Raw genomic sequence first — 25312 nt, 5'->3', positions numbered from 1 at the left:
GGGGCTTTCTGACATGACAGACCGACCTTAGACATATTGAAATGTACAATCTTGTTGCCATCTATACACCTCCTGTTTTATTGGTACTCTAGAAGCTGCATGGCTCACCACCAAGGCATATGTGTTGAGCATTGCCTGTGAAAGTAGCCTCAAGATATAAGTGGTGTGCTTTCAGTTGCTCTAAATCATTCTGGAATAGACAGACAGCCACAGCAGTCAAGACCATCTGGTAGCACTCACTGAGACACAGCAATCTACTGATGGACACCGTTTGTTAGCGAGATGGTTGGGATGGGACAGAGAATGAATATACCTGATGAGACAAACTACTTCACTATTGAGTCACTACTGAGCCTATAAGGTCTCTTTTCCCATAAATCCTGAGGAGAACTGATGAACCTAAGAGTCAATTATAAATGTCCCATTAACAAAATACAGCAGGTCACTGCACTAGTGTCTGACTGCAGTAACCTGTGGTAAATTTTTAAAAGGGGCTAACAGGTTGGGTGCACTTTGGCTTTAAGTTGAATAAGGTCACAAGTAATTGGCAGAAAAGGTAATGTGTTACAGAACTCTGTAAATGTGTGCCTTAGAACAACTACTAAAACAGCATAATTCCCTGTTTGTTAACTTAGTAACTTCAGTTAGGGCTCCTTTCACCCATTTCCAAGTCCTTTGACCTCTGATCGGAACTCTTACAGCTCTTACAGCTGTCTGGGAAGCTTCAGACACTTTTCACTGTCTGCAGCTCCGTTGGCTTGATGTGTGGGAGGAGGGCAGTCAGACTCTCCTTTTGCTTAGGGCCTTAATACCTCCCTACTACTACATCATTTAACTATGACCTGTCATACAAGAATGTTTCATGATATACTGCCGTCTTTGTGATTGGATATCTTGGATGAATTTAAAGAAAGGACCATCAGCTACAGCAAAAACACAAAGCAACAGTTTATATCCAAAAATCTTTGAGTGTTGCATGTAGCTGTGTCTGTGTGGACCACAATGGGAAGATTGTAGAAACGTCAGTGTGTGCATTATGGAAACTTTGTGAGAAATAAGTCAGATGTGATCCTCTCACTGTGTGTGTGTGTGTGTGTGTGTGTGTGTGTGTGTGTGTGTGTGTGTGTGTGTGTGTGTGTGTGTGTGTGTGTGTGTGTGTGTGTGTGTGTGTGTGTGTGTGTGTGTGTGTGTGTGTGTGTGTGTTTGTTTCTGCTATTCCGGTGGGGACTTTGACCTGACTATTTGATATAAAGGTGGGGACTTGTCTTACGGTGGGGACCTAAAATGAGGTCCCCACGGGTGGCAACACCGTTTTCTTGGCCATGTTGTTGTTAATAAAAAATGTAAAAGTGCAAAAACGTTTGTTTAGGGTTAGGGTAAGGGTTAGGAGTTAGATATGAATGGGAGTCAATGGTAAGTCCCCACCGGTATAGAAAACAAACGTGTGTGTGTGTGTGTGTGTGTGTGTGTGTGTTGGGGGGGGGGGGGGGGTTGTTAGGGCTCAATAGCCCTTTTAATGATGTTTTTCCATGGTTACCAGCCTCCTGCTTGAAAGATGAGCAGTCATTCATATCAGGGTCGAGAGGTCAACTGCAATTTATTTTGGATAGTTCCTGATGGTAAAACTATATCCTGGATATGAAACCCCATTACTCTCTGTTAGTTCAGGCTGTTAAAATGAAGTAAAGTGTAATTCTGCTCATAGCCACATCTATGCCGTTCTATTAAAGAGGGAGTGTGCTTTCCTTGTAATATATATGATGCTCTTTTGGTGGTACCAGTGCACATTTCGTCTCTGATTTGGGATTTGTTCCTCTTCTTGGAGGTCTGACACTGATTTGCAGCACCGTGGTTCCATTGAGCCGAGATTGATATTGTATCTCATGACAGGAAGGCCCAGAGCTGGCTCCAGTCCTCTGCCATCCTGCTTGCCAGGGAATCATTTTGACTTGGCTCTCAGGAGGGTTCCAATTATGGGCACAGTGTGGTCTGACTTCTTTGCTGCCAGAAACCCATTGCCCCCTCCGGTTTGTGTTGCACTAGTACAAAATGAGAAGTGATGAGGCTGTGTTGCTGAACACCAGACAGAAGCACTAGGATGTTTCAAGCTGGATAACAGCCCAGAGTTTTTAACGGTTTAGCAGGGATAGGTGCTGTCTCAGCAGTTTGGATGTGCGTTAACCTCATTTGGAAGTATTTCCGCTGTGCCACTGGAATATCTAAGGCAGTTTTTTTCCCGAGCTCCAAAATTCATATGCATGAAGATAGCAGTATGTGGTAAAGGGTTGGCTGCCTCAAAAATTCTCTACTTACAGGCAAAAAACTTGGTAGACAACCTGAAAAGCACACTGTAGTTCCTTCCACAAAGAGTCAAGTGCACAACTTGTGGTAGACCATCTTCCTTTTTGTGGTTTAAGAATTACAGTTTAGGGTTCAGACTGAGTCAACATGAAATCTCCTTCCTGGACTGTGATGTGGTATTTTCTGAGCATTAGGTTAAAGAAACTGCAAGTTTGGACCAGTGCTTCGCAGAATACACTGTGCAGATGTTGATACTCAAAACAAGCTGTGTTACTTTTTATTCTTTATTAGCTTGATAATACATCAGATCAGACACTTTAGTGCGGAATCTGGTTTTGGCTGTAGAAATAGATTTTTTTCTTGTACCCTGTTCAGAAATAACAATAAAGCCATCTGCTGAATGTTTTGTGGATCTCCTTTATGCTGCTGAAAACATCTGAACCGTTGGAGTATGGACAACGGACCTCTCGGGGTGTCTTGTGGTGTCTGGTATGGGGACACTGGCAGTGGATCTTTTAGGTCCTGTGAGTTGTGGGGTGGGGTCGCCATGGATCTGACTTGTTTCGGGGCATCCCATGAATGCTCATTTGAACTAGTACCTAGAGTTTGGAGGCTGGGTCGACACTTTGAGCTCTTCATTGTGGCCCTTGAGCCGTTTCTGATCTGAAAGCAATGAAATGGTGTGCTAAACTTTAGCATTAAAATGCTGATGTGTGAAGAGTAAAGTGCAGCTGTCTGCATCAACAGTTGCATGTCTGAAGCAGCAAAACAGGTTTTGAAAGATATTAGGTACTCATCTTCAACAGTATTTTAATAAACACTGCATGAAATCCTGTTTGACAGTTACACTTTTGGTCGGGGTTCGATGTTGTAATGTTCTGTCACATGTTTTATTTAACAATGACTATTGAACTTTTAAAAATGAGGTTGCAAGTCAAATCCCATTCTGTTAGAAAAAATCCCAGATATTATCTCCAAATTGTTCAGTCCTACTTTGTGCTGCAAATGCCTTAGGATGTTTTTTGAACAATCATGGGGGGGAATTTTCTTGCTTTCGGAGTTGAACTGTGACACTTCAACAGGGTCAGACTACTGGCTAGCTTGTTGCAGAGAGAGAGGAGAGATCATTGTCCTGTCAGCGGGCCTCAAAGGATATTTTAAATGGTGATGGAGTGTAGTCAGGTGAAACCGCAAAGTTTTCTGACTGTCCAGATGTTCAGATGTTTTCCTGTGGATCATACAGGATCATGCACTTCCCAAAGCTGTGTATACAACCTCGCACTGTATATACAGCTTTATCAACAGGGAATCACAAAGTCTGGTACCCCGTCCTGGAATGTTGGGAAATGAGACAGAGCTGCGTTTCTGGTCAGCAAGCGGTCTTCTTGACAAGACAAACTAGCACCATAAACCCAGCAAAGCTCCATTCATCAACGGTTCTTTTCTATGCCCAACCGACCTTGAAGCTGTCAGTGTTTAACAAAGCCGATTTGGAAAACCTGAATTGAGATTGTACTTAAAATGCTAATGGTGAACTCTGTGTGTACCCAACAATTTTTGATGTCAGTGAAGGAATGACTGGCTGCCCCTTCCCTTTATTGACAATGCAGGCACATTGAACCAGCTTCAGTAAAAGGAGTCTTTTTCTTAAAGTAGGTAAAACCTTTTTAATCAGCTTTAGATAATAAAATATCTATTTACAGTCCCAGCTCAGCAACATTACTGTTCAAAAGTTTGGGGTCACTTAGAAATGTCTGTATTATGGAAAGAAAAGCTTTTTTTTTCTATGAAGATGACACTAAATGAATCAGAAATACAGTCCAGACATTGTTAATGTGGTAAATGACTATTCTACCTGGAAACGGCTGATTTTTAATGGAATATCTACATAGGGGTACAGAGGAACATTTCCAGCAACCATCACTCCTGTGTTCTAATGCTACATTGTGTTAGCTAATGATGTTGAAAGGCTAATTGAGGATTAGAAAACCCTTGTGCAATTATGCTAGCACATGAATGAAAGTGAGTTTTCATGGAAAACATGAAATTACCTGGGCGACCCAAAACCTTTGAACAGTAGTGAATATAATAAGATTTTTTTTGTTTTGTTTTTTAAAAAATACAAATTTCCAATAAATAGTGTCATTTTTTTGCACTTAGTGAGTGATCATCATCTGGTCAACCTACATGTTTCTTATTTTTGGTCTATTCTAAACATAGCTCTAAAGAGTACACATCTGTTTGGTATGAGTGATGACTAATAAGTGAGATGGCTCACTAATGAGTGGTTTGGAAAGCTTGTGTGCATTCGCGTTCCAAAGGATGTCTGCTGTTCTTTTGGCAAAAGCATTAGAAGATCAGATGTTTTAACTGTAGGAGAAGGAGATACTGTGGAGTGGACAGAGAGGCTGAATCCTCAGTTTGTTCTACAGAGGAATGCTGCATGCTGAGGGACAGCCAGGCTCAGTGTGACAGATACGACCCACATTCCAACTTACTGCAGACCTTTGAGTTTAATGTGCACACAAATCAAATCATTTTTCAGGATTAGCTCCTAAGTGATGCTTAACAAATTGCGTTTCATGCAAATTGAATCAAGGGAACTACAGCTAATGTAAACATTTTTCAGTCATTCAGAACAAACTCCTTCTCTGTATCTTTAAATGCAGAACAAGTTACAGTACATGCTCAGTTATGTTGTTTCTACTTTAAATACAGCTCATGCCAACTTCAGCACCCGTAACATGAGGATTTACAAATTGAAATGTTGTGATTTTCCACATGATAGATTTACCCTCTGAATTACGACAAGCTTTGCCTTTTTCAACCTTCCTTTGACAGAGATTGTCCACATATAAGAGGTAGCCAAGTTCAGACATGTGAGCACAGGCCCACTGAAGGGACCCTTGAGGTTTCTCATTCTGACTCTATCAGAGTAAACATCTGGACAGCCTTGTGCAAATGACAGTTTATTGTTGAATGCCATCCATGCAGCAGTTCAAGGACCTGCGGTCTACCTGAAGTGTTTTGAACCTGAGACTCATTGTGTCATTTCACGGTGAACTTTTTCTTGTTTAGGTAGATGATGCTCCTATATGCTCAGATCTTGCTTGTCTCAGGATCTTAAAATTCAGAAAGGTTTAACGAGATTTGATATTAGACAGCTGTCCTCTTTTGATGTGACTTCTTCCTTGCTTGTCCTCAAATAGACTATATTATATGCATGTCCTTCGATTTTTTTTGTTTTGTTTTACATCTGACTCAAGGGTGAATGTGAATGAAGCCAACTAAGAGAGTGTTTAGCACAAACTTTTTGACATCTCTGCCACTAATTTTCCAGATTTGGTTTGTATTTTTGACAGTTATATACCACTAATTTATGATTAAATTAGTGCATAACAATCCACTCACTGATCAAACATCTTTAGAAATGTCTGGTGCACAGAGGAACTGCATAATGGAATGCATTTTTATTGCTGTCCTGTTACAGCTTGACTGGGCTCTCTGTGAGCTCAGATCCAAATGAAAGCATCTTTAGTCCTCAGACAGCACACAGAATATTCACACTGGTGTTTATGGTTGTACAGCAGATAGCAGGGTCTCCGGTTCAGCTAAACACCTCGTGTGTTTAAGCTCTCAACAAATCCAACTGCCGACCCCACTGATCTCCTGCACTCAGGCAGTGGGGAGGCTTTGAACTGAGCAATAGAACTCATTCATTAGTCACCAGGAGGTAAACCAAAGCATTTCTTCAAAGCACCAAAAAATATCACGTGTCCTCCAAAAACAGTAATCTTTGTGGTTCTTCTTCTAACACAAGGAAACATTATTTTTGATCAAGCCGGAAAAGTTTATTTTCAAGTTTGATCCTGGTACCAGAAAATCTGAATACTGGGTATTGTGAGTGAATACACGTTGCTCTTTGTGTCCCTTGCATTTCCTAAAAACATCCAATTAATATGCACTGATTTTGCCAGAGTCACCCAGGGCGATGGATTCGTGAGCAGAGATATGCTGGAGGCCCAGCTGTTGGTCCCTATGTGCCCTCAAGCAGTGACATTTAGCAGATGTCACACTAGTTGGAAGAGTTTTGCGTGTCTTCAAGAATGTGATGCATAGACATTCATCTGTTTCCCAGTTGGTAGCTAAATTAAGGTTTTCAAAATTAGTGAATCATTTTGCACTTTAAGTGCAAAATGATTCACTAATGATTCTACTTTAAGTGCAAAATGATTCACTCATGATTCTAATTTAAGTGCAAAATGACTTACAAATTTTAAAGCCTTACTTTTCCTGCTAGCTGCCAAAATAACAGGTAAATGCAACACCATAGACTAAAAAAGATTCCCCTCAGACACATACAGACTCATATTTATGACAGCTTGTTGGTGCCATAGTGGTTTTAATTGTAGGTTGCTGTGTATTATGCCTACAGTAATCAAATTAGACTTTTCAAACAGATTTAGTAGTCAGAAAATATTTGTGAATCTTGCACAAAATCAACAGATTGTCAAAAGTATAAAGGCTTTGAAGATGCATTGCTGTGAATTAGGGTTACAACTGATAATTTTATACTTATTTTCATTAGCGATCAATCTGTTGATAGTTTTAATGATGAGTCAATGTTGTCTGGTCTGTACAAAATGAAAAATGACAACGTAAACAGAACAAAATATTAGAGCTTTTTTCTTAAAAATGAATTTTACTTTTCTTAACTTACAGTAAGTATACATTATGAAATTGCACATATTTAAGTATAAAGTCCTCAGATACTATAAGAGCTACATCAGTCAACCAGAGTCTCATGTCATACTACGCCTGTAGGTCTCCCTTCAGTTTAGGAACTGAAGGTTGGTGTTCAAAGGTCTTCTCTTTCGTACACAGATCTGACAACGTCTGTGAAAGTGATCTGCTTTTCATACTCTCATACGCCCCTTGGTTTGCCTTTTTTGCAGATGTTTTGGATAGATTTAATAAACTTTCCCATATTTTAGTTGCTTGTTTGTTTGTAGTCCCGAGAGGCAAATTGCTTTTCCCAAGCCTGTGGAAACAAAAGCTTGTAGTTTGGTGGAAGAAGTTGTGGTAATTTTCCATGACATACATTACTTTACAAAGAACCATATGGTCAATAATGCTAATTTCTTATAGAAGTGACAGCAGATGCTCCTGCATCCATGTCAAACATTTACATTTTGTCACCAACCAACAGCCTACTAGCTCCTGGTCTAACATGCTGCCATGCTGCCCTCCCTTCTAACATCAGCTATGTTTTAAACATGTTGTATCCTGACGTCTTGTTTCTCTCCTTCTCTAGAAGACAGTGGAGTTTCCCTGCTGCAGCTGATTGGGGATCCTCCTCCAAGTGAGATCGTCCGAGTCTATGCACCAGACAACACACCTGCTTACGTCTTTGGCCCAAATGCCAACACGGGCCAGCTGGCACGCGCTCACCTCCCAAGCCCCTTCTACCGGGACTTTGCCCTCATCTTCCACCTGAAACCCACCTCCGACAGGGGTGGTGTCATCTTCTCCGTCACAGATGCCTTACAGCAGATCATGTATGTGGGTGTTAAACTGTCACCCGTGCAGGGCGGCAACCAGAATGTCATCTTATACTACACGGAGCCCGACTCACAGCAGTCCTACGAGGCAGCTAAGTTCCTTGTGCCCTCCTTGAGGGACACCTGGACCAGGTTTGCTATTTCTGTGAGGGATGACAAGGTGATGTTCTACCTCAACTGTGACACAGAGCCTCAGGTGATGCGCATTGAGAGGTCTCCAGATGAGATGGAGCTGGAGGGTGGTGCTGGAGTCTTTGTCGGACAAGCTGGAGGAGCTGATCCTGAGAAGTTCCTGGTGCGTATACAGGCTTTGACTGTTTTTGACATCATATATAACACTGGAACCTATATCGTATTCATTTTGCAAGCTTATAAAAGAGATGAAGGAATGCTTCTTATGCCATAGAAAGAAATGGGCCTCCAACATTCTCCAACTACTTCTTACTGCAACTAACATCAACTTTGATGAGACAAGATCCCTCCCTCATGAAGCTTTGGAACAGTTTGTGTTTTGATTTGCTCTAGTCGTCATGTGAAACACTTTGGCTGGATAACTCTCATGTGATCTAATTGCTCAAATTGGCCTGCTCGAAACCATAACATAAATGTCTAAATGACCCTCCATCCTCTTTCTGCAGGCCTGCTAATAAGTGGAAGACCTCACAGTGATGGTGTAATTAATGTCAGTTATTTGTCTGGTGTAAATCTCAGCAGCTGACTACAACAACTGCTGTTAAAGTTTATAGCAGTTCAACCATGGCTACGCATAAGGAGAAAAGATCCAAGCAAAAATGTACAGTCAGCAGTAATTGTTCATTCTGCCTCTGTGCATTCAATTATTTTAATAGATGAAGAACAGACAGCTATTTAACACTTTTTTGGACTCTTTAGTAATCATTACAATTAAAAACCTAGGTACAAAATACAGAATATTAATTGCTTTCTAAATTACACTTTAAAAGACCTTTAATTTCCCTTTGAAGTGGAGAACCACCTCTTAGTGATGAAGTATTTTTTATTTCTCTCTCTCTGAAAATAATACACAGAAGAGGCTTTTTCTGTCTGAATTCAACCGTTGGTTAGATGATAGTTTTTACAGACATATAATGGCAATAATGTCAGTGGACATACACAACTGTCACCACAGCTAGTAAAACTTTGCTATAATGGGATCTTTAGAGTTTTGTTGCTTAAATAAACACTTATGTACACTAATTCTGCTAACAGGATGGTATTAAGACCCTGAAGTCATAAAGCTGTAGGGGTTTTTGACTATCTTTAAATCGTTAGGATTGTGAAAAAAGGCAGCGCTTCCCATAGTCATCTCCTGAAAGCATCTTTTAGTCACACTATTACATGAAAAACGGAAGAAGACAGGCAATTATACTACTACATTTATTGAGATGGCAAATAGCTCTGTCCCATCTGACTCAAGCCTTGAAACGGAGTCTTTAGCTTTTACTCTGCTGAAACATCATCTCTCTCTTCCTTTCTCCGCTGCAACACTTATCTTAATCTTTTTTATTACTGTGTTTGAAGACAGCTGCTTATTTAGTTTAAAACCACTATGTAACCCTGCTGCACATCACAGGCCTTCCTTTATCTCTGCACTAGCACATCTGAAGTATCTCCTTGTGGTTGGATATTTTGCCAGAAACATCCCACCACAAAGTTTTCTAAACTGCATAAACAAAAGGAATCTAACCATGTTTCTTATGTCAGGACTTGTTGGCCGCGTGCTATTTGTTGACCCTAACATGGTCCTAAGCTCCCAGGGTCTTGTGAATTTAATCTTCCTAATCAAATCAAGACTTGGCGAGCTTCTCTGAACATCTAAATATTTACATTATGTATTTATAAAAATGGACATTCCAGCCTGAAATAGCATTTGTTTTTTTCTTATTATTCATGACTAAAAACATTCTGTGCTGACACTTTAGTCCTTCTTGTGAATAGAATCTAAGATTTATTATGAAGATCTAAAGCAATTTGAGGAAAAAATATGATCATAACACATATAAAAAGGCTTTAGCATGTCAGCTAAACGTTGTAACGAGGAGTTAGTGAGAAGGCCTGTGCAACTTGAGCACACCCATTAAAAGTCTCCTCAGAGACAGGGTTAACATGTCAAAGAGCTATTTATCTTCAAAAGTCCTCTTAAAAACCCATTTGACATTTTTCTCAGGACATAAACGTGTCCTGAAGAGTCAACTTCAAATAACTCAGCAGCACAGAGACCACCTCTGCATACGGCTAATGGCCCTTTGATAGGCAGGAAGATAGCATTCATGCTATCTGTGTGAGTATCCTGTGTGGGAACATGTATCAGATCGTGCATTCGAGGCAGAGATAGTGGCACTTCACAGGCGGAGGCTAAAACTGGAGACATCAATAGCCCCTCTGATTTTGTGGAAATGGGGAATTCCCTGAGAAATATTACCAGAACCCAAGCACTGAGTTCAGAGATTAGCATCCACACTTGGATACATCTTGTGTGTGTGTGTATGTGTGTGAAAACAAGTGCTGTTCTGTCATGATTATATGTATCATCAAACATCAAAACACCATGTACATGTTTGCACCAGGGTGTGATCGGTGAGCTGAGGGTGGTGGGAGACCCCCGTGCTGCAGAGAGGCACTGTGAAGAGGATGAAGACGACTCAGATATGGTGAGTGACAACTTATCCCATTTAGGAGATAAGTGACTGCATGCGACTGAATAGCTGGAATATCCCTGCCGAAGAATATAAATACCTTATTTCAAAAGCATCAAAGGGCGTTTGATGAGAGGATTGTGAACATACTTCAGTCAAATTGATTATTAGCAAAGAATCTTTTCACAGTGTTGAAAAAGCACTGTAGGCTTACTAAGTCTATAAAAAATTAGAGTGAAAGTGTAGAGATTAAACTGTGTGTGAGTTTAATCATTAGCAAGTATAAGTCAGCAACAAATCTCCGACCTAGGAGACTGCATTATTGTTTTTATTAGACTTGACTTTCACTTTGTTTTACGTTGTTTACTTTTGGTTTTCAAACACTGGTTAAGTATCAGCACCAAACTGATTGGTTAGGCTCCGTGATGGTTTAGGTTAAAATACGACCTTTTCGCAACATTTATAAGTGATATGTCCCACCCCATCAAATATCGGATTGGTCACCTGAAAAGTGACTGCAAAACTGTAAAATGAATGGTAAAGATATGTTGATTTGAGCCAGAATGCAGTTTATTTGTCTAGGAACGTGGATATTCTGTTTCAAAACGGTATGTCTATTGTCTCGTAATCATGGACATCTATGGATGGTTTGTTGCAATATCATCAGAATCCGCTGAGAAAACTTGACAGCAAGTCCAGGTGGTTTACACGGTACCCAGCTCTCTTAATACATCAGTAAATATGACAACTCAAAGGAAACTTCAGTTTATTTATGCCAGAGGGCTAACATGACAGAGACAAACCACAAGAACAGAGACTTATAAAAGTGCGATAAAAGTACTATAATACAGTATGAGTATGCATCTAATATGTGGGACAACTTAGAAGAAATATGACTAATTCAGTTCTTTATTTGTGCCAAATGTATAACTGTGCTTAATTGTGCTTCAAGTGTGGACCCGTTATGCCTCACTGTGGGCATCTTGAGGAGAAGGAATATTTTTTTCTACACCCCAGAACTTTAATGATGCAGCAGAGATGCTGTTAGTCTGTACATAATGTTGGCCAATTGCATATTCCATGTTACATTTCACAGTCACATTTGACAGATTCTCTAAAGGGAAGTCTGTGTTACTTTATTTCTGACATGGTGTAGGGGCTGTGGCACTTAGACATTCACTTTAGAAACCCCCACCCTTGGATTTATCATCCAAATAGATTTGAAACTCTGTTCAACCCATCATCCAATGACAATTACACACTTAGTTTAGACTTAATACATCTTATTGTATCATCTTTGTCCACTTTGACTCTGATGAAGACACAGTAGTGTTGAAACATTAGTGTGTTTGCATATTACAGGTTGGGAAGTGATCAGTTTTCTTGAATCCTGTTCTGTCCACTAAAAAACTGCTGCTGTTCTCAAGCTGAAAAGCAGCTGATTCTGCTACATGTTTTTTATTTCTTTTTCTTTTACATTTATGGCTGATTCTCCCTGTATCTCTGGGTGTATTGAAGAGAACTGAATGCTGGAGCAACCTTTTTTATGCTGACATTCTGATTGTCACAGTAAGAATAACACAGGTGTGTTAGTGATGGCAGCTCTCCACTTAGGGGAGGTCCTTATTTTAGTGTGTACTGGTTCACTCTCCTGACTTACTGGGACACCTGACGGAAATAAACAGTCTTTAATTCCACCTGTGTTTTCTCTACCATGATGAGACAAAATGTCAAAAGTCTGTTACATGGTCTCTCATTCCTTCAAATTAAAGTTTCTCAGTGCTGCAGATACTGATGAAATGTACAAGCTTCTTGCATGATGTGCTTGGATAGTCCACATGTTTGTGCAATTTTGGGCTCTTACTCCACAAAACAACATTCTTTGCTTGTTAAAGACGACGTAAACAGACACTAAAGTGTCACCAAGCAGCTGCTGTTTTACGATTACATATAATAAAATCGCAATTTGTTTACATATCTTTGTGTATCATCTTATCATACTATATTTGGAATAGTTAGCTCGACACAAAAATAATCAGTTGAAAGCATGTCAGCCACTTAAAAATCATCTTTGGTCCCAGCTGCACATGATATTTCAGTTAGCAAAATCACTGCTTGATATGAGAACCCCATTTTTGTCTCCCACTGTCTGAAATACACACGTGGACAAAATTGTTGGTACCCCTCAGTTAAAGAAGGAAAAACCCACAATTCTCACTGAAATCACTTGAAACTCACAAAAGTAACAAAAATAAAAATTTATTGAAAATTAAATAATCAAAATCAGCCATCACTTTTGAATTGTTGATTAACATAATTATTTAAAAAAACAAACTAATGAAATAGGGCTGGACAAAAATGATGGTACCCATACCTTAATATTTTGTTGCACAACCTTATGAGGCAATCACTGCAATTAAACGATTTCTGTATTTGTCATTGAGCGTTCTGCAGCTGTCAACAGGTATTTTGGCCCACTCCTCATGAGCAAACAGCTCCAGTTGTCTCAGGTTTGATGGGTGTCTTCTCCAAATGGCATGTTTCAGCTCCTTCCACATATGTTCAATGGGATTCAGATCTGGGCTCATAGAAGGCCACTTTAGAATAGTCCAACGCTTTTCTCTCCGCCATTCTTGGGTGTTTTTGGCTGTGTGTTTTGGATCGTTGTCCTGTTGGAAGACCCATGACCTGCGACTGAGACCAAGCTTTCTGACACTAGGCAGCACATTTCTCTCCAGAATGCCTTGATAGTCTTCAGATTTCATCGTACCTTGCACACTTTCAAGACACCCTGTGCCAGATGCAGCAAAGCAGCCCCAAAACATTACTGAGCCTCCTCCATGTTTCACCGTAGGGACAGTGTTCTTTTCTCCGTATGCTTGGTTTTTGAGTCTATGAACATAGAGTTGATGTGCCTTACCAAAAAGCTCCAGTTTGGTCTCATCTGTCCAAAGGACATTCTCCCAGAAGCTTTGTGGCTTGTCAACATGCATTTTTGCAAATTCCAGTCTCGCTTTTTTATGAGTTTTTTTCAGCAGTGGTGTCCTCCTTGGTCGTCTCCCATGAAGTCCACTTTGGCTCAAACAACGACGAATGGTGCGATCTGACACTGATGTACCTTGGCCTTGGAGTTCACCTTTAATTTCTTTGGAGGTTGCTCTGGGCTCTTTGGATACAATTCCAACGATCCGTCTCTTCAATTTGTCATCAATTTTCCTCTTGCGGCCACGTCCAGGGAGGTTGGCTACTGTCCCGTGGGTCTTGAACTTCTGAATAATATGAGCCACTGTTGTCACAGGAACTTCAAGCTGTTTAGAGATGGTCTTATAGCCTTTACCTTTAAGATGTTTGTCTATAATTTTTTTTCGGATGTCCTGGGACAATTCTCTCCTTCGCTTTCTGTTGTCCATGTTCAGTGTGATACACACCTTTTCACCAAACAGCAGGGTGACTACTTGTCTCCCTTTAAATAGGCAGACTGACTGATTATGAGTTTGGAAACACCTGTGATGTCAATTAAATGACACACCTGAGTTAATCATGTCACTCTGGTCAAATAGTTTTCAATCTTTTATAGAGGTACCATCATTTTTGTCCAGGCCTGTTTCATTAGTTTGTTTTTTTAAATAATTATGTTAATCAACAATTCAAAAGTAATGGCTGTTTTTGATTATTTAATTTTCAATAAATTTTTATTTATTGTTACTTTTGTGAGTTTCAAGTGATTTCAGTGAGAATTGTGGGTTTTTCCTTCTTTAACTAAGGGGTACCAACAATTTTGTCCACGTGTGTAATTTCCAATATAATTAAGAATTCTGATTGTGAACTTTTGTGAACTTGGTGCTGTTCTTGTTGTAAGCAACATGTGTGTGTACAAGAACACAAACCTTGACAGGAGTAGCTTGGTGAACCATCAGATCTGTTCAAATTTATTCTTAAATTTAAATCAACTCCCGTTTTTTAGAGGTACAGAAAATAATTAGTTTCGAAAAATTGGAATGAATAGTAATATTATGGCAAAACTGCCCTACAGTAAGTGATGATAAGTGATGACATTTTATTGGATGCTGTTAGCTTAGTCCACTATGTTACATCACCTACAACCAACAGTAAATCTGTAACAAATAAGAGTCTTTTCACCGCTGACCACCCACATACAATCACAGGTGCCTCACTGCAGTCCGCCGGCAGTCTTAGCTGTTATTTAGTAAAACATTCACAGCTGTTCTGCTGTTCACTCACGTCACTAAAACCATGTCCTTACTGACGGAATAAAGTTTAGACTTCACAGCTTGGTGTCATCGAATCTTTAGATGTTGTCAGGATTAGATGGGAAAATCACAGGTTTCACATTTCAGGATGTGCTTTTATCTAAAACAACAACCTAACAGCTGTTTTCTACTTTAGGGATGGCATTAAAGATACCAATGCACCAAAAAAGTGGAATTTCATAGGGGCTTACTGTACTAGGTCTGTTTACAGTAAACTGACACAACAAATATATACACATATGAGCTAATGTCATTTCTGCTGAGACACAGTTCTGACAATTTAAATCGCATCATGTTCACTGTAATTTAAGGTAGAAGGCTCAAAAAGATCAAAATCTAAGTTTTGTGAGTGACTGGGCCAAGAAGGAAGCATAAAAAAAAACGGATTTACAGTAGTAAGGCCAATGCAGGCAATAAAAGACGCCACTGATTCTGTTCAACGGGGCACAAATGGCATAGAGGTCAGATTTATTATTTGTATACATGAAAACTAGCATTAAATCACTGAAGCTGACTGAAATTTAACCAACAATTCAAGTTAAGTGGTTGCGGGCCCATGGTGTAAGGACAACATACACATTACAAAGTGAGGTCTACAATTGTCAAAGCAATGAATAAAACTAAGATTAACATCTTGTTTCCTCATAAAAGGAAATGTAACATGTGTGATTGGTCTCCTCAGGCTTCAGGAGATGGAAGTGGCTTTGAGGAAACCAGACTACAAAAACCAGACATGGAGACACACAGATGGACGGTATGGAACAACTTTTGTGTATTATTGAGCTTTTTTATTTTCCACAGAGCTTCATCCTCCTAATTTATCAGCTTTGTTAAATGATGTGCCATTGATAATGGCACTGTTCTGAGCAGCTAATTTGCTCCTCTTGATATATTGTGTTGTGAACGTAATGCCTCTGCTGTTTTCCTTCTGGAAATTGCCTTGGAACATTCACTGCTGGAACATCGTAGGTAAAAGGCGTACAAGACTTTGAGAAGGAGAGTGAATGAGGAGCACTTTGCTGGCTGAGGAGGATTCACACAGCTGGTCAAGTCAGGCGTATATTATTGATTGACAAGGATTATTAACAGCAGACCGTGCCTCTGCAAACGGAGTCATCCAGCGTTGGATATACCTCTGATGTCTCAGGTTACTCGGTATAAGTGAGTGAATACTCATGGCTCAAGAAGGATTAAAAACTGCTGAGTTGATGTCTGGAAATTGAGCTGCTTCTGTCTTATACATTTGGAGACAAAGACTTGAACATAAAGAGTTTCCTCTTGGAAAGGAAATGACCTTGCTGAGTCAAAACACGCTTTTTCTAAAGAGATTTAATCCAGTTTAATATCATCTTTGCTAATCGCTGTCCAAATAGTGAGGAAGAAACAGATCTTGCAAACCTATCCAGAAATCATTCTCTCTTTTTATCTCTGTTTTTCACATTTCCACTCATTTGCATCCCTTAATGCCGTGCCACTCTGGTTCCTCATACTTCACCTTGTTCTCTACATCTGCTACTATCTTTTGGTGACTTTCTTCATCTCTCTATTTCTTGCTCTCTCTATCTCTAAGTCCATTTGTCTGTCTGTCTTCTTCTGTCTGCTTTCTGTCTCTCTCACACTCACTCAGTCAGATTCCACAGACACCCACTCACATCTTCCCATCCTCAGAAGATAGCCACGCAGGCTGCACTAGCCTCCACCCTGCACCATGCGCCGTGCACGAATCCACACCCACTCACAATTATAGTAGAGAGTTAGAAAAACCAGATGGCAATTTGGACTTGATCTGATCCAAGTCGGAGACCCCCTCCTCACCTTAGGGCTTTGTTATTCTGACTGGTTTCTCAATCAACTGTGTGTGCAGGAACTGACAGAGGTGGAAAGAAAGTTGAGGAAAGGCGGGGAGGGCAAGGTCGGTACTTCAAGTCGGAAGTCTCTTCATCATTACTTAGTCTGCCTGGATGCTACGCTGCTTTTACAAGGGGATTTTTCCGTCTGTTCAGTAGGCATTCATTAGCATCATGTAATATGCAATGTAATGTAAAAGACAACAGCTGGCATTTAATGCTATGCCTGCCAATGTTTTTCCATCTGGCGATGATCTGTTCACACAAAGTATAACTTACACCTCGCACAATTGTCCAACCAGTGCAATTAAGGCAAGTTGAGGCAAAGACAAGCTAGAGAGGGAGAGCTGCAAGTAAGACTTTCCATTTTGTCATTCTGGAATTCGCGGTGATAGATGGCAGCGCTAGTCAGTCATCCTTAACGGTGTCACTGCTGGAAATGAAGTGTCCCCTTCAGCAAGAGGCCCAAAGATGAAATGTTTCCAAAGTGTAATTATTCTAACAAATGATTGTTTCACTTAGAGTGCAGCTACTTATTTTTTCTTGTTAGGAAAGGGCCACATATCACCTAAACGGGTATTTTCTCTGAGTAACGGAAACAATTCAATAAAATAAAAGATTTTATCATTTCTAGATGTGAACAATTTAACTGAATTTTGTGTTAAGGCTGCTTTAAGGTTTAACTTCTTTAAGATATTTTTTACATATTTCAGTCTGGGACGAAACAGTTTGAGGGAAATATTTAATTGCAATTTTTCAGCCAGATATGGAAGGCACCATTTCAGTCGCAGTATGATCTGTTTTTGAGCTTCAGGTCTGTGGAAGAAGTACTTTGATTTTTGACTTTTTTCACAGAATTCTGACATAAATCTCAAGTCTGACAAAAAAAAATCTGAATTCAGAAAGTTTAAACTTCTGAGACCAACGTCTGAATTCTGCATTTAAAGTTTGTGTTCTGTCTTTAATCTTAGAATTTTTAATTTTTTTCTCAGAATTCTGAAAAAACTAATCACAATCTAAATGAATCATTTACAGTACTAATCCTTACGTGTCATTCAATATTCACTGTGTAATAAAATACATGTGATGCAGCAGCACCCCATGAAATGCCATCTAAAGCATTAGGACAGCATGAATTTGTAAAATACGGTATGGCATTTTAATAACTGGGTCAGACATGCAGCATAACACATATCCTAAGCTGAAACTTTTATCATTCTCTAATCGTAAAGTTTGAAATTGCGATTTTGACTTGAAATTAATCAACTGTTGAGCACTGACACGCTGTAAAATCATCAAACAGGACACTCATTGGATTTTTACTGCAATTTGTTCAACTTTGTCTTGCATCTGTGAAGCAGAACAAGCCAAATAGAATACAGTTTGTTGTGATTAGGTGTAGCTGAAGAAATTCAAATGAACAAAACTTAGCGCTGTGTAATTACCTATTACTCCACTACATTAATCTCACTGTGGTCCTGGGGAAATGATGGTGAACGTTCCGTTTTCTTGGAAGCAATTTTATTACAGGAAACATAAATTCTACCTCATGTTCGCACTTCTCCTTGCGGCAGTTCTTTTAAATCAGCCAAATCTCACCAAATAACACACACACATTTTGAGTAGGAATTCATTAACCCCACAGCAAAACATAACTGTTAGCATCACATGCTAATTACATTAGCTATATTATTCTCTCAGTTATTCTTTCAAAGATGAACTAGCCTTTTTTATTTTTTGGGCAGCAGAAAAATATCAGATATCGAACTAAGAAAAATGGACCGTCTGGCTTTTTGTTTGCAGCCAGATCTTAATGAGACGTAGCAAAGCTGGGATTGTTTCTGTTTAAATCATTTCTTTTTTTCCATTTCTGTTACAAAAGAGCCAACAGACCAACAAGAGTCAAAGTTTGGTTGCTGCATTTTATAAACAGCTGGACTGTTTCTCTTTACCACAAAAATGCACAAATTTTAAGGCGTTTTCCCCGTGATACTTGAAAGGGCATACACTGGAAAAAAAGCCAGCAAAAAAACAGCTGCACTGCTGCGGAGGTGGAATATGTTCATCGCCGAGGGAGCTGCATACCTGCTCTTAGATTCAGGGGGTTGTGTGGTTCAGCTCCATCAACACTGTGTTCTAAGGATGTGAACCTCCCATCCGTCATCCCCGCCTATGATGGATAGTTAAAGGAGTGAACAGGCGGGATATTCTTCATCACATTAATTCATATATCAACTTAGAAAAGTCAATTGTGGTCTGGCCAAATTCTTAGCATAGTCAGCGCTGTGCAACACAGTGGGGAGAATGTTTCCCAGAGAGGAAACTCGTTAATGATCAACAGTGGCATCACTTGGTCCCTTCACTTCAGCTGCCCCCCCCCATTTTCCTACATTCTTCATCCCACTCCCCTGTTGAATTCCACAGGTGACACTCACGGTGTGGTGCTGGTGAAGAATGGCTACAGAGGAGGAGTATTTCCATTATTTCCTTTCTCTTTACCCAAAGGCAGTTTTGGGAACATGAGTGACCTCCCCTTCCCTCCAAATGTCCTGTTGCTTCCCGCAGACTGCCGTGTTTTTCTTGGCCTCTTTGTCTTTGTCCACAAAACCTATTCACACATTTATTATTACCAGAGGGCAAAAAAAACTTAATGAGTAGAATTATCCTTGCATTTGAATAATTTGCACTATAAATATTCTCAGACAAAAACTACCAATGATATGGGATGAGTCAAAGCTAAGAGGACATGTTCAAATTAAAGATAGTACATAGTTTCATTTACAGCGAAGGCAGTGCTTTCTGTCTGCTCAGTTAAGAACTAGTATTCATCTCCAGGCAACTGACACGTGCAGATAACAAAGGCATTTCTTAGAAGCAGTGATTCTGATGTCTTTTACCTGAGCAGCCATCTGTTACAACACCTCTGGTTTGTTTTGCTTTAACAAGGAGACTTAAACTTAAGCTATTTTGATGTGCAGGAATTTGACTTGTAACTTTGAGAGAAGCAGAGGATATTGAAAATGCAGCAACAACAGGATGATGACACACATCCACACAAGTGCTGAAGTTAGCCACAGCATTAAAAACACCTACTTAAAACTGTGTAGGGCTCTCTTGTGCTGTGAAAATGCCATAACCCAGCAGGGCATGGGCTCAGGAATTCTGTGGGTGTGATGTGGTAGCACTGGGATGTGGGCAATGGATCCAGTGGGGTTTTGTGGATGGTAGCTGTATTCTGATCCGAGGAGTTTGAAAGCCTGATCAATATCTTGGGCTCTTTGTCATGCTCTTCGAGTCGTACTAGAGCAGTTTATGTGCTGCAGTGGTAAGGCTGCAGCTGCCGTTATGATCGTCATTTACTTCATCTGTCAGTGGTTTTAACATCGCTGCTGATTAATGAAACTCAATTTGTGTACTCCAGGAGTTACTGTGATGACATTTTACATCTGCAGGCTAGATCAGTGTGCTACACTGGGGGGTGATCTTTGACAGTCTTAATAAAGTGCACATAAAGCACAGTTTTGCAGTTGGGCCCAGGCATGAAATTACTGACAACAAAAAGAGTTTGCCAACAACAAAAAAGAAGAAAAAAAAGTTTTCCCGGGTTTTACTGCCACATGTTGACTCAATCATGCTTTAAAAAAGGCTTGTTGTGATCTGGGAAAGAGTTTTGTTAGCTAGAAAGAGAGGTTTGGCTTCACAATCTGTAAACATTAATGCAGATTAATGGTAAAACAGTGCTGAAACATGAGTCATTTCAGTTGGGATTGTTAATGTTAACAAGTAGAACTCTTTCCCACACAGCAACATTCTCAAGGCTTTTCAGTGTAGAGTGGTAAAGGGATGAAATGGAGCCATAAAGTGTAGAGCAAGCTCATTACAGTAAATATCATCCACTGCGTTTTTTATAAATACCGGTACCTGTCTCTGTTGTATGACTGTTTTCCTGCAGACTACTCCTCCATCTTCTGGCCCCATTCCGCAGCCACCCCTGACAAGGACAGAGGAAGTACCCACTGCAAGAGAAACAGGTGGGTCTATATGGACACGTACTTCGTTTTATTTATTTTTTCATATACTTTTTTTTCTTTGTACAGGACAGGATGCCATAAGTTAAAATCTTTCTCATGCAAACCCTCTTCAGAGTGTTTTTACAGATGCCTCTGTATTGACCCGTTGCTGTGAAGCAAATGTTTCCCATTTTACTTTCAGAGAAGGAAATTAGATGTTGTACCTCCACATGCCGACACATGACTGAGCTTACCTGTTGGGTATACGGGGAAGTGTTTTATGACGGCATATGGTGTGGCTGAGTTCACATTCCTTTAACATGCAAAGCTGAGCTGGTCAAAGCTTGTTAGACACAGATTTGCAGACGCATGTCTCCATCTAGTGGACAACTTCATTAACGTAGTATCGAAGCCAAAAGGCCACTCTTTGATAGACATTTCTGCCCATATAAATTACATTTCATGTTCTGTGTTTTGTGAAAGCAGTCACACAAATAGATTTGGTGTCTCCACTATATCCATCTGCTTTTGACACACACACTCCTACATGTGTGCAGCCAGAAAACATGTTTCCAGAGCTATAATGTTGAGCATGTTTAGGAGATGTGTGCTATGCATTTTGATGCAGATAACTGTAATTGTTAAATTTATATTAATACATAATGTTTCTAAAAATGTATGGGATCTAGTGTGAGAACAAAGTCAACTTTTTCAAACCTACTCCTCCTTTCTACAGACTGTCAATGTTTAAGTGTTTTGCTGTGCATTTGTTAACTTTTTGGGAGATTTATTTTTTTAACCTCCAAACTGAGGGTTAAACAGCTTTTTGGAGATGTAATTACTGTGTCATATGGTACCCTCTAGTGTGGAACAGTTTGTGGAGGTCCCAAAAATTGCTGTCAGTCTAAAAGATTTATCTCCATAAGAATATAAAAACATGGAAAAATATCCACTAGCATTTCTCCCTCACAATGACAACGTCTAACACGAATGAGGTTTTGCATTTAAATTTAAGTCTTAATGTTTAACCTATTGGGTTTCCCAATTCTCATCATCTGTCTTCATACTATATAGTCTCCTGATCAGGTACTTAAGCACTGACTAGAAATACCAATGTCACAGCTGACAAAATGTGAAGTTATGAAGTCCAGCAGTGATTCATGTCAGTATCTCAGTAGGGAGCACATCTGAAAACAAGACTCCTAAGTATAGAAAGAGGTTCTGGGTTCGATCCCCAGCTTGGCTAATGAGGACCACAGTTTTGTGCCCCTATGCCAGTGGACTTCACAGATATTAAATTTACAGGTAAAACTGTGGCATGCCAGCTATTTGTGGCCTGTTGGTGCATTGGTGACATTCCAAGTGTCCTCCATTGGTATTTCAGATTTACTACCATGGAGAAAAAGCAAAACATGATAAATTCTAACACTTGATTAGCTCAGATGGTAGAGCAGGTTGTCCACTCATTACAAGATCCTGATCCAAAATGGCTGACCTCATGTCCTGAAGCATCCATTTCATATCCAGGACTTAAAATCCTGTTATCCTACCAGGAGATTTGACTAAACAATGTTTTTCTTGTGTTCAGCAAGAGACTCCCAGCACGTTTCAGTTTCTGTGGAGTCTAGGCCTGGACTTCAAGGGTCATCAGGTGCGTCAAGGGGGGTTGAAAAGAGACAAAGCATCCACATCAGGTGTCTTTTCTGTTCTCTGCCTGGATGTCCTGCTTACTTCATGTGCACTCCTCATGCAGGACCTCACATGGATTTAAAAAGACCACAAGCACTGGAATGCGTGAATTGACAGCGTCGACTTATTGCTTTTCATATTCACACAGGGTGGTGGACATGTTTGTTTATAGGCCATAGAGGTTAAACATTCTGCAGTTCTGGCTGTAATTCCTTTAAAAGAGACGGGAATATAAAATAGAATAGGTCTACAGAGAGGGGAATAAGCAAGAAAGACAGAAAACAAAATAGAAAAAGGGGAGCACCATTCTGGTAAAACAAGACAAAACATGGAATTGGACAAGCATGACTAGTGTTGCATATCGGCTCCGGCTACTAATGCAATGATATGTCCCATTAGTTTATTCCATCCTCACTTATCCTCTCAGGTACATGGGATCCATTTTTCTTGTCCAGCTCGCCTTCTTCTCCACTAACCTAAAATATGAAAATATGTCCTTGTAGTGGGCATAATTTTTTCTGCGCATGTCAGCGATGTTAAAAAAAATGCAACTTCTACCCAACGAACTGCATTCTGTTGGAGAATGTAAGGTCAAACTGGGTCACACTAGTAAATAAATGTCAGGACGGTGGTGCATGCAGGTGTGGGAAGGAGTATACAGTTACCTTCCTTGAACCCTCTACATGGCCTGTAAATTACAGCCATGCACTCTGAGATTGTTGCTCCTCTGAGCAAAAAGCCATTTACTTTTCGTCTTTTCTCCTCTGCTTTTGGGGGCAGGAAATGTCCTGTTTATCGTCCTGGACGTGGGATACACTCGTTAATCATTTTCATGAGGCTATTAATGACTCTGTCCTTTGTCATTGTTTTCCAGGGCCAGTGGGGTCTAAAGGAGAGAAGGGCGACAGAGGAATGAAAGGAGATAGGGGTCCAATTGGGCCGAAGGGAGAGGCAGGCTCTGGCTCCGGCTCACGAGGTGGAGCCCGTGGAGAGAAGGTTTGGACGTTTTTATTTATTTATTTTTTAAATTCTGCTTTGGTAGTGGGTGAAGTACACATTGTGTGTACAGCTGGAGAGTTGGGATGCACTGGTGAGGCCCGAATCTTTTCTTCCTATGATTGCCTCTTCTAAAGGTTGTAATAATGGACAATGACAACTGGTAAAAACATGAGCAGGAGCAGCAGTAATGAAAGCTTTGTGGATATCTCCCAAAGGAACACCAGAGGGAGCTGCAAGTCCTGTATCATATATTATATTGGGTATTTGATGTATTTTGTTCTGTACATTTTACACATATAGAAAACTTGTTTGTTGATGCGCTTTCATTAGATTTGTGATTGTGTAAGTCAGATGTTATCACAGTGATTCTTCTGAAGTGAGGGTCCTTCATGACATTGACTTGATCTTCTTCTGTCAAAAAACACGCTTGTCCAAATATGGACAGAAACCAGAAAAAAGGAACCATGCACATACATACAACAGATTCAGTCTAGCACAGGACACAGACATACATGATAATATGTAGGTATAGTGTAAGTAGAAAGTAAATTTTTGTAAATTTATATACTTCATAATTTTGAATGCATAGCTCTGTAATTCTGCAAGATTTCTTGTTCACTGGTAAACCCCCAATTAAAGCATATACACTCAATGATGTGCTTTAAGTAGAAATCAACTGCATGTCCTGCCTTTTTAGTGTTTCAAGTTAAAATAATCAGCCTGTGAATACTGCTGGCACTGACTGCACTGTTTCTTCTTTAATGTTTAGGGAGAACCTGGAGAAAAAGGAGCAAAGGTAAGTTACTGATGATTTTTTTTCCCTTTTTCCTCCTTGATTTGAGTTTCTGTGGTGCACTTAATGTGCTGTTACTAAAATTAGATAATGATTTTTGGTTCTTCATCAGAGTCGATCGCTTGCACATGTCTTTTAAAAGTACCACGTGGAAAAAATCTACTTTTATTATTTTTTTAGGCTGTTGTAAACTTGGAGGTTTAAACTGAAGGCTGTTAAGATATAAAGATGTTTACTTTGCATTCTCCAAGCTCCCTCACAACTCGATCACATCCCACATCCCCCCCCCCAACAGATATTCTTTTTAGTGGAGGGTTTAGAACTGCCCTGAAAGCAGAACAAACTGTCTTTTCAGTATTTTGTCCATGGGGATGCGAGATTTTCATTAATTTGCCTAAAAGCGACACAGTATGGAACCTCTAATAAATTAACTAATGGTAATCTCATAGTTTTTATTTCTTGTAAAATTGAATGATTCACTGTGGGCTCAAACAGCACATTAATGGCTAGAGGCAGAGAGAACTCAAAAATTAAATTGGTTGAGTATAACAAAGGTATAATGTCAAATTATAATAAATTGAAAAAAAGTAAATTTGCTTTATTGCTCAAGTATGTTTTGATTTTCTCTCAATCTCCTCAGTTTGTGTCCATACTTGTATCCTTTCCGTTTCTGTCTAAAAACTTCCTGCAGGTCAGTTGAGCCAGTTAGATTTTCTTTGACTCTTGTCCTTTTTTTTTTTTAAGGGTAACATGCCTTTTAAACCTGCCGATAGGTTTTGGAGTTTGGGGGTTCCGTTGATGGATACTGACATTTTTTTAAAATTTCTCCTAACTTAACACGATATGTCTTTATCTCCAGGGCAGTGCAGGCTTCGGCTATCAAGGGAAAAAGGGTGATCAAGGCCCACCTGGCCCCCCTGGTCCCCCTGGCCCTCCAGGATCTGCAAGCGAGTATTCAGTTGGCAGTGACGGCTCAGTTGTTTCAAGTATCTCTGGACCCCAAGGACCACCTGGGTCACCAGGCCCCAAGGGAGCACCTGGAGAGGATGGAGAGCCAGTTAGTAGATTACAGATTATTTACTTCAAATTAAAAAAAAATGTGCTGTTGATTACCAACAAGTGCTGTATTAAGTACTGAATTTCCCTTCAAGGATGAATAAAATGATTCTATTCTATTCTATTAGTAG

The 25312-nt window shown here is 39.9% G+C and overlaps 1 protein-coding gene across 4 annotated transcripts in view; it reads left to right on the top strand.

Moving 5' to 3' along the window:
- col18a1a (collagen type XVIII alpha 1 chain a) overlaps positions 1–25312 on the top strand; it is an 87280-nt gene that overhangs the window by 39453 nt on the left and 22515 nt on the right. For 3 of the 4 annotated variants that reach the window (XM_051958616.1, XM_051958615.1, XM_051958613.1), the window contains 8 exons: positions 7616–8157; positions 10448–10531; positions 15470–15541; positions 20587–20665; positions 22233–22295; positions 23208–23329; positions 24102–24128; positions 24985–25182. In XM_051958616.1, coding sequence (XP_051814576.1) covers positions 7616–8157; positions 10448–10531; positions 15470–15541; positions 20587–20665; positions 22233–22295; positions 23208–23329; positions 24102–24128; positions 24985–25182 — 1187 coding nt within the window. The remainder of the gene's footprint in view (positions 1–7615; positions 8158–10447; positions 10532–15469; positions 15542–20586; positions 20666–22232; positions 22296–23207; positions 23330–24101; positions 24129–24984; positions 25183–25312) is intronic. The other variant, XM_051958614.1, reaches the window with a different exon arrangement.

The sequence above is a fragment of the Acanthochromis polyacanthus genome, chromosome 14, assembly GCF_021347895.1.
Source record: "Acanthochromis polyacanthus isolate Apoly-LR-REF ecotype Palm Island chromosome 14, KAUST_Apoly_ChrSc, whole genome shotgun sequence".
Classification (NCBI taxonomy): Eukaryota; Metazoa; Chordata; class Actinopteri; family Pomacentridae; genus Acanthochromis; species Acanthochromis polyacanthus.
The sequence above is the reverse complement of the archived record's forward strand: the minus strand, read 5'-3'. Positions and strand labels throughout refer to the sequence as shown.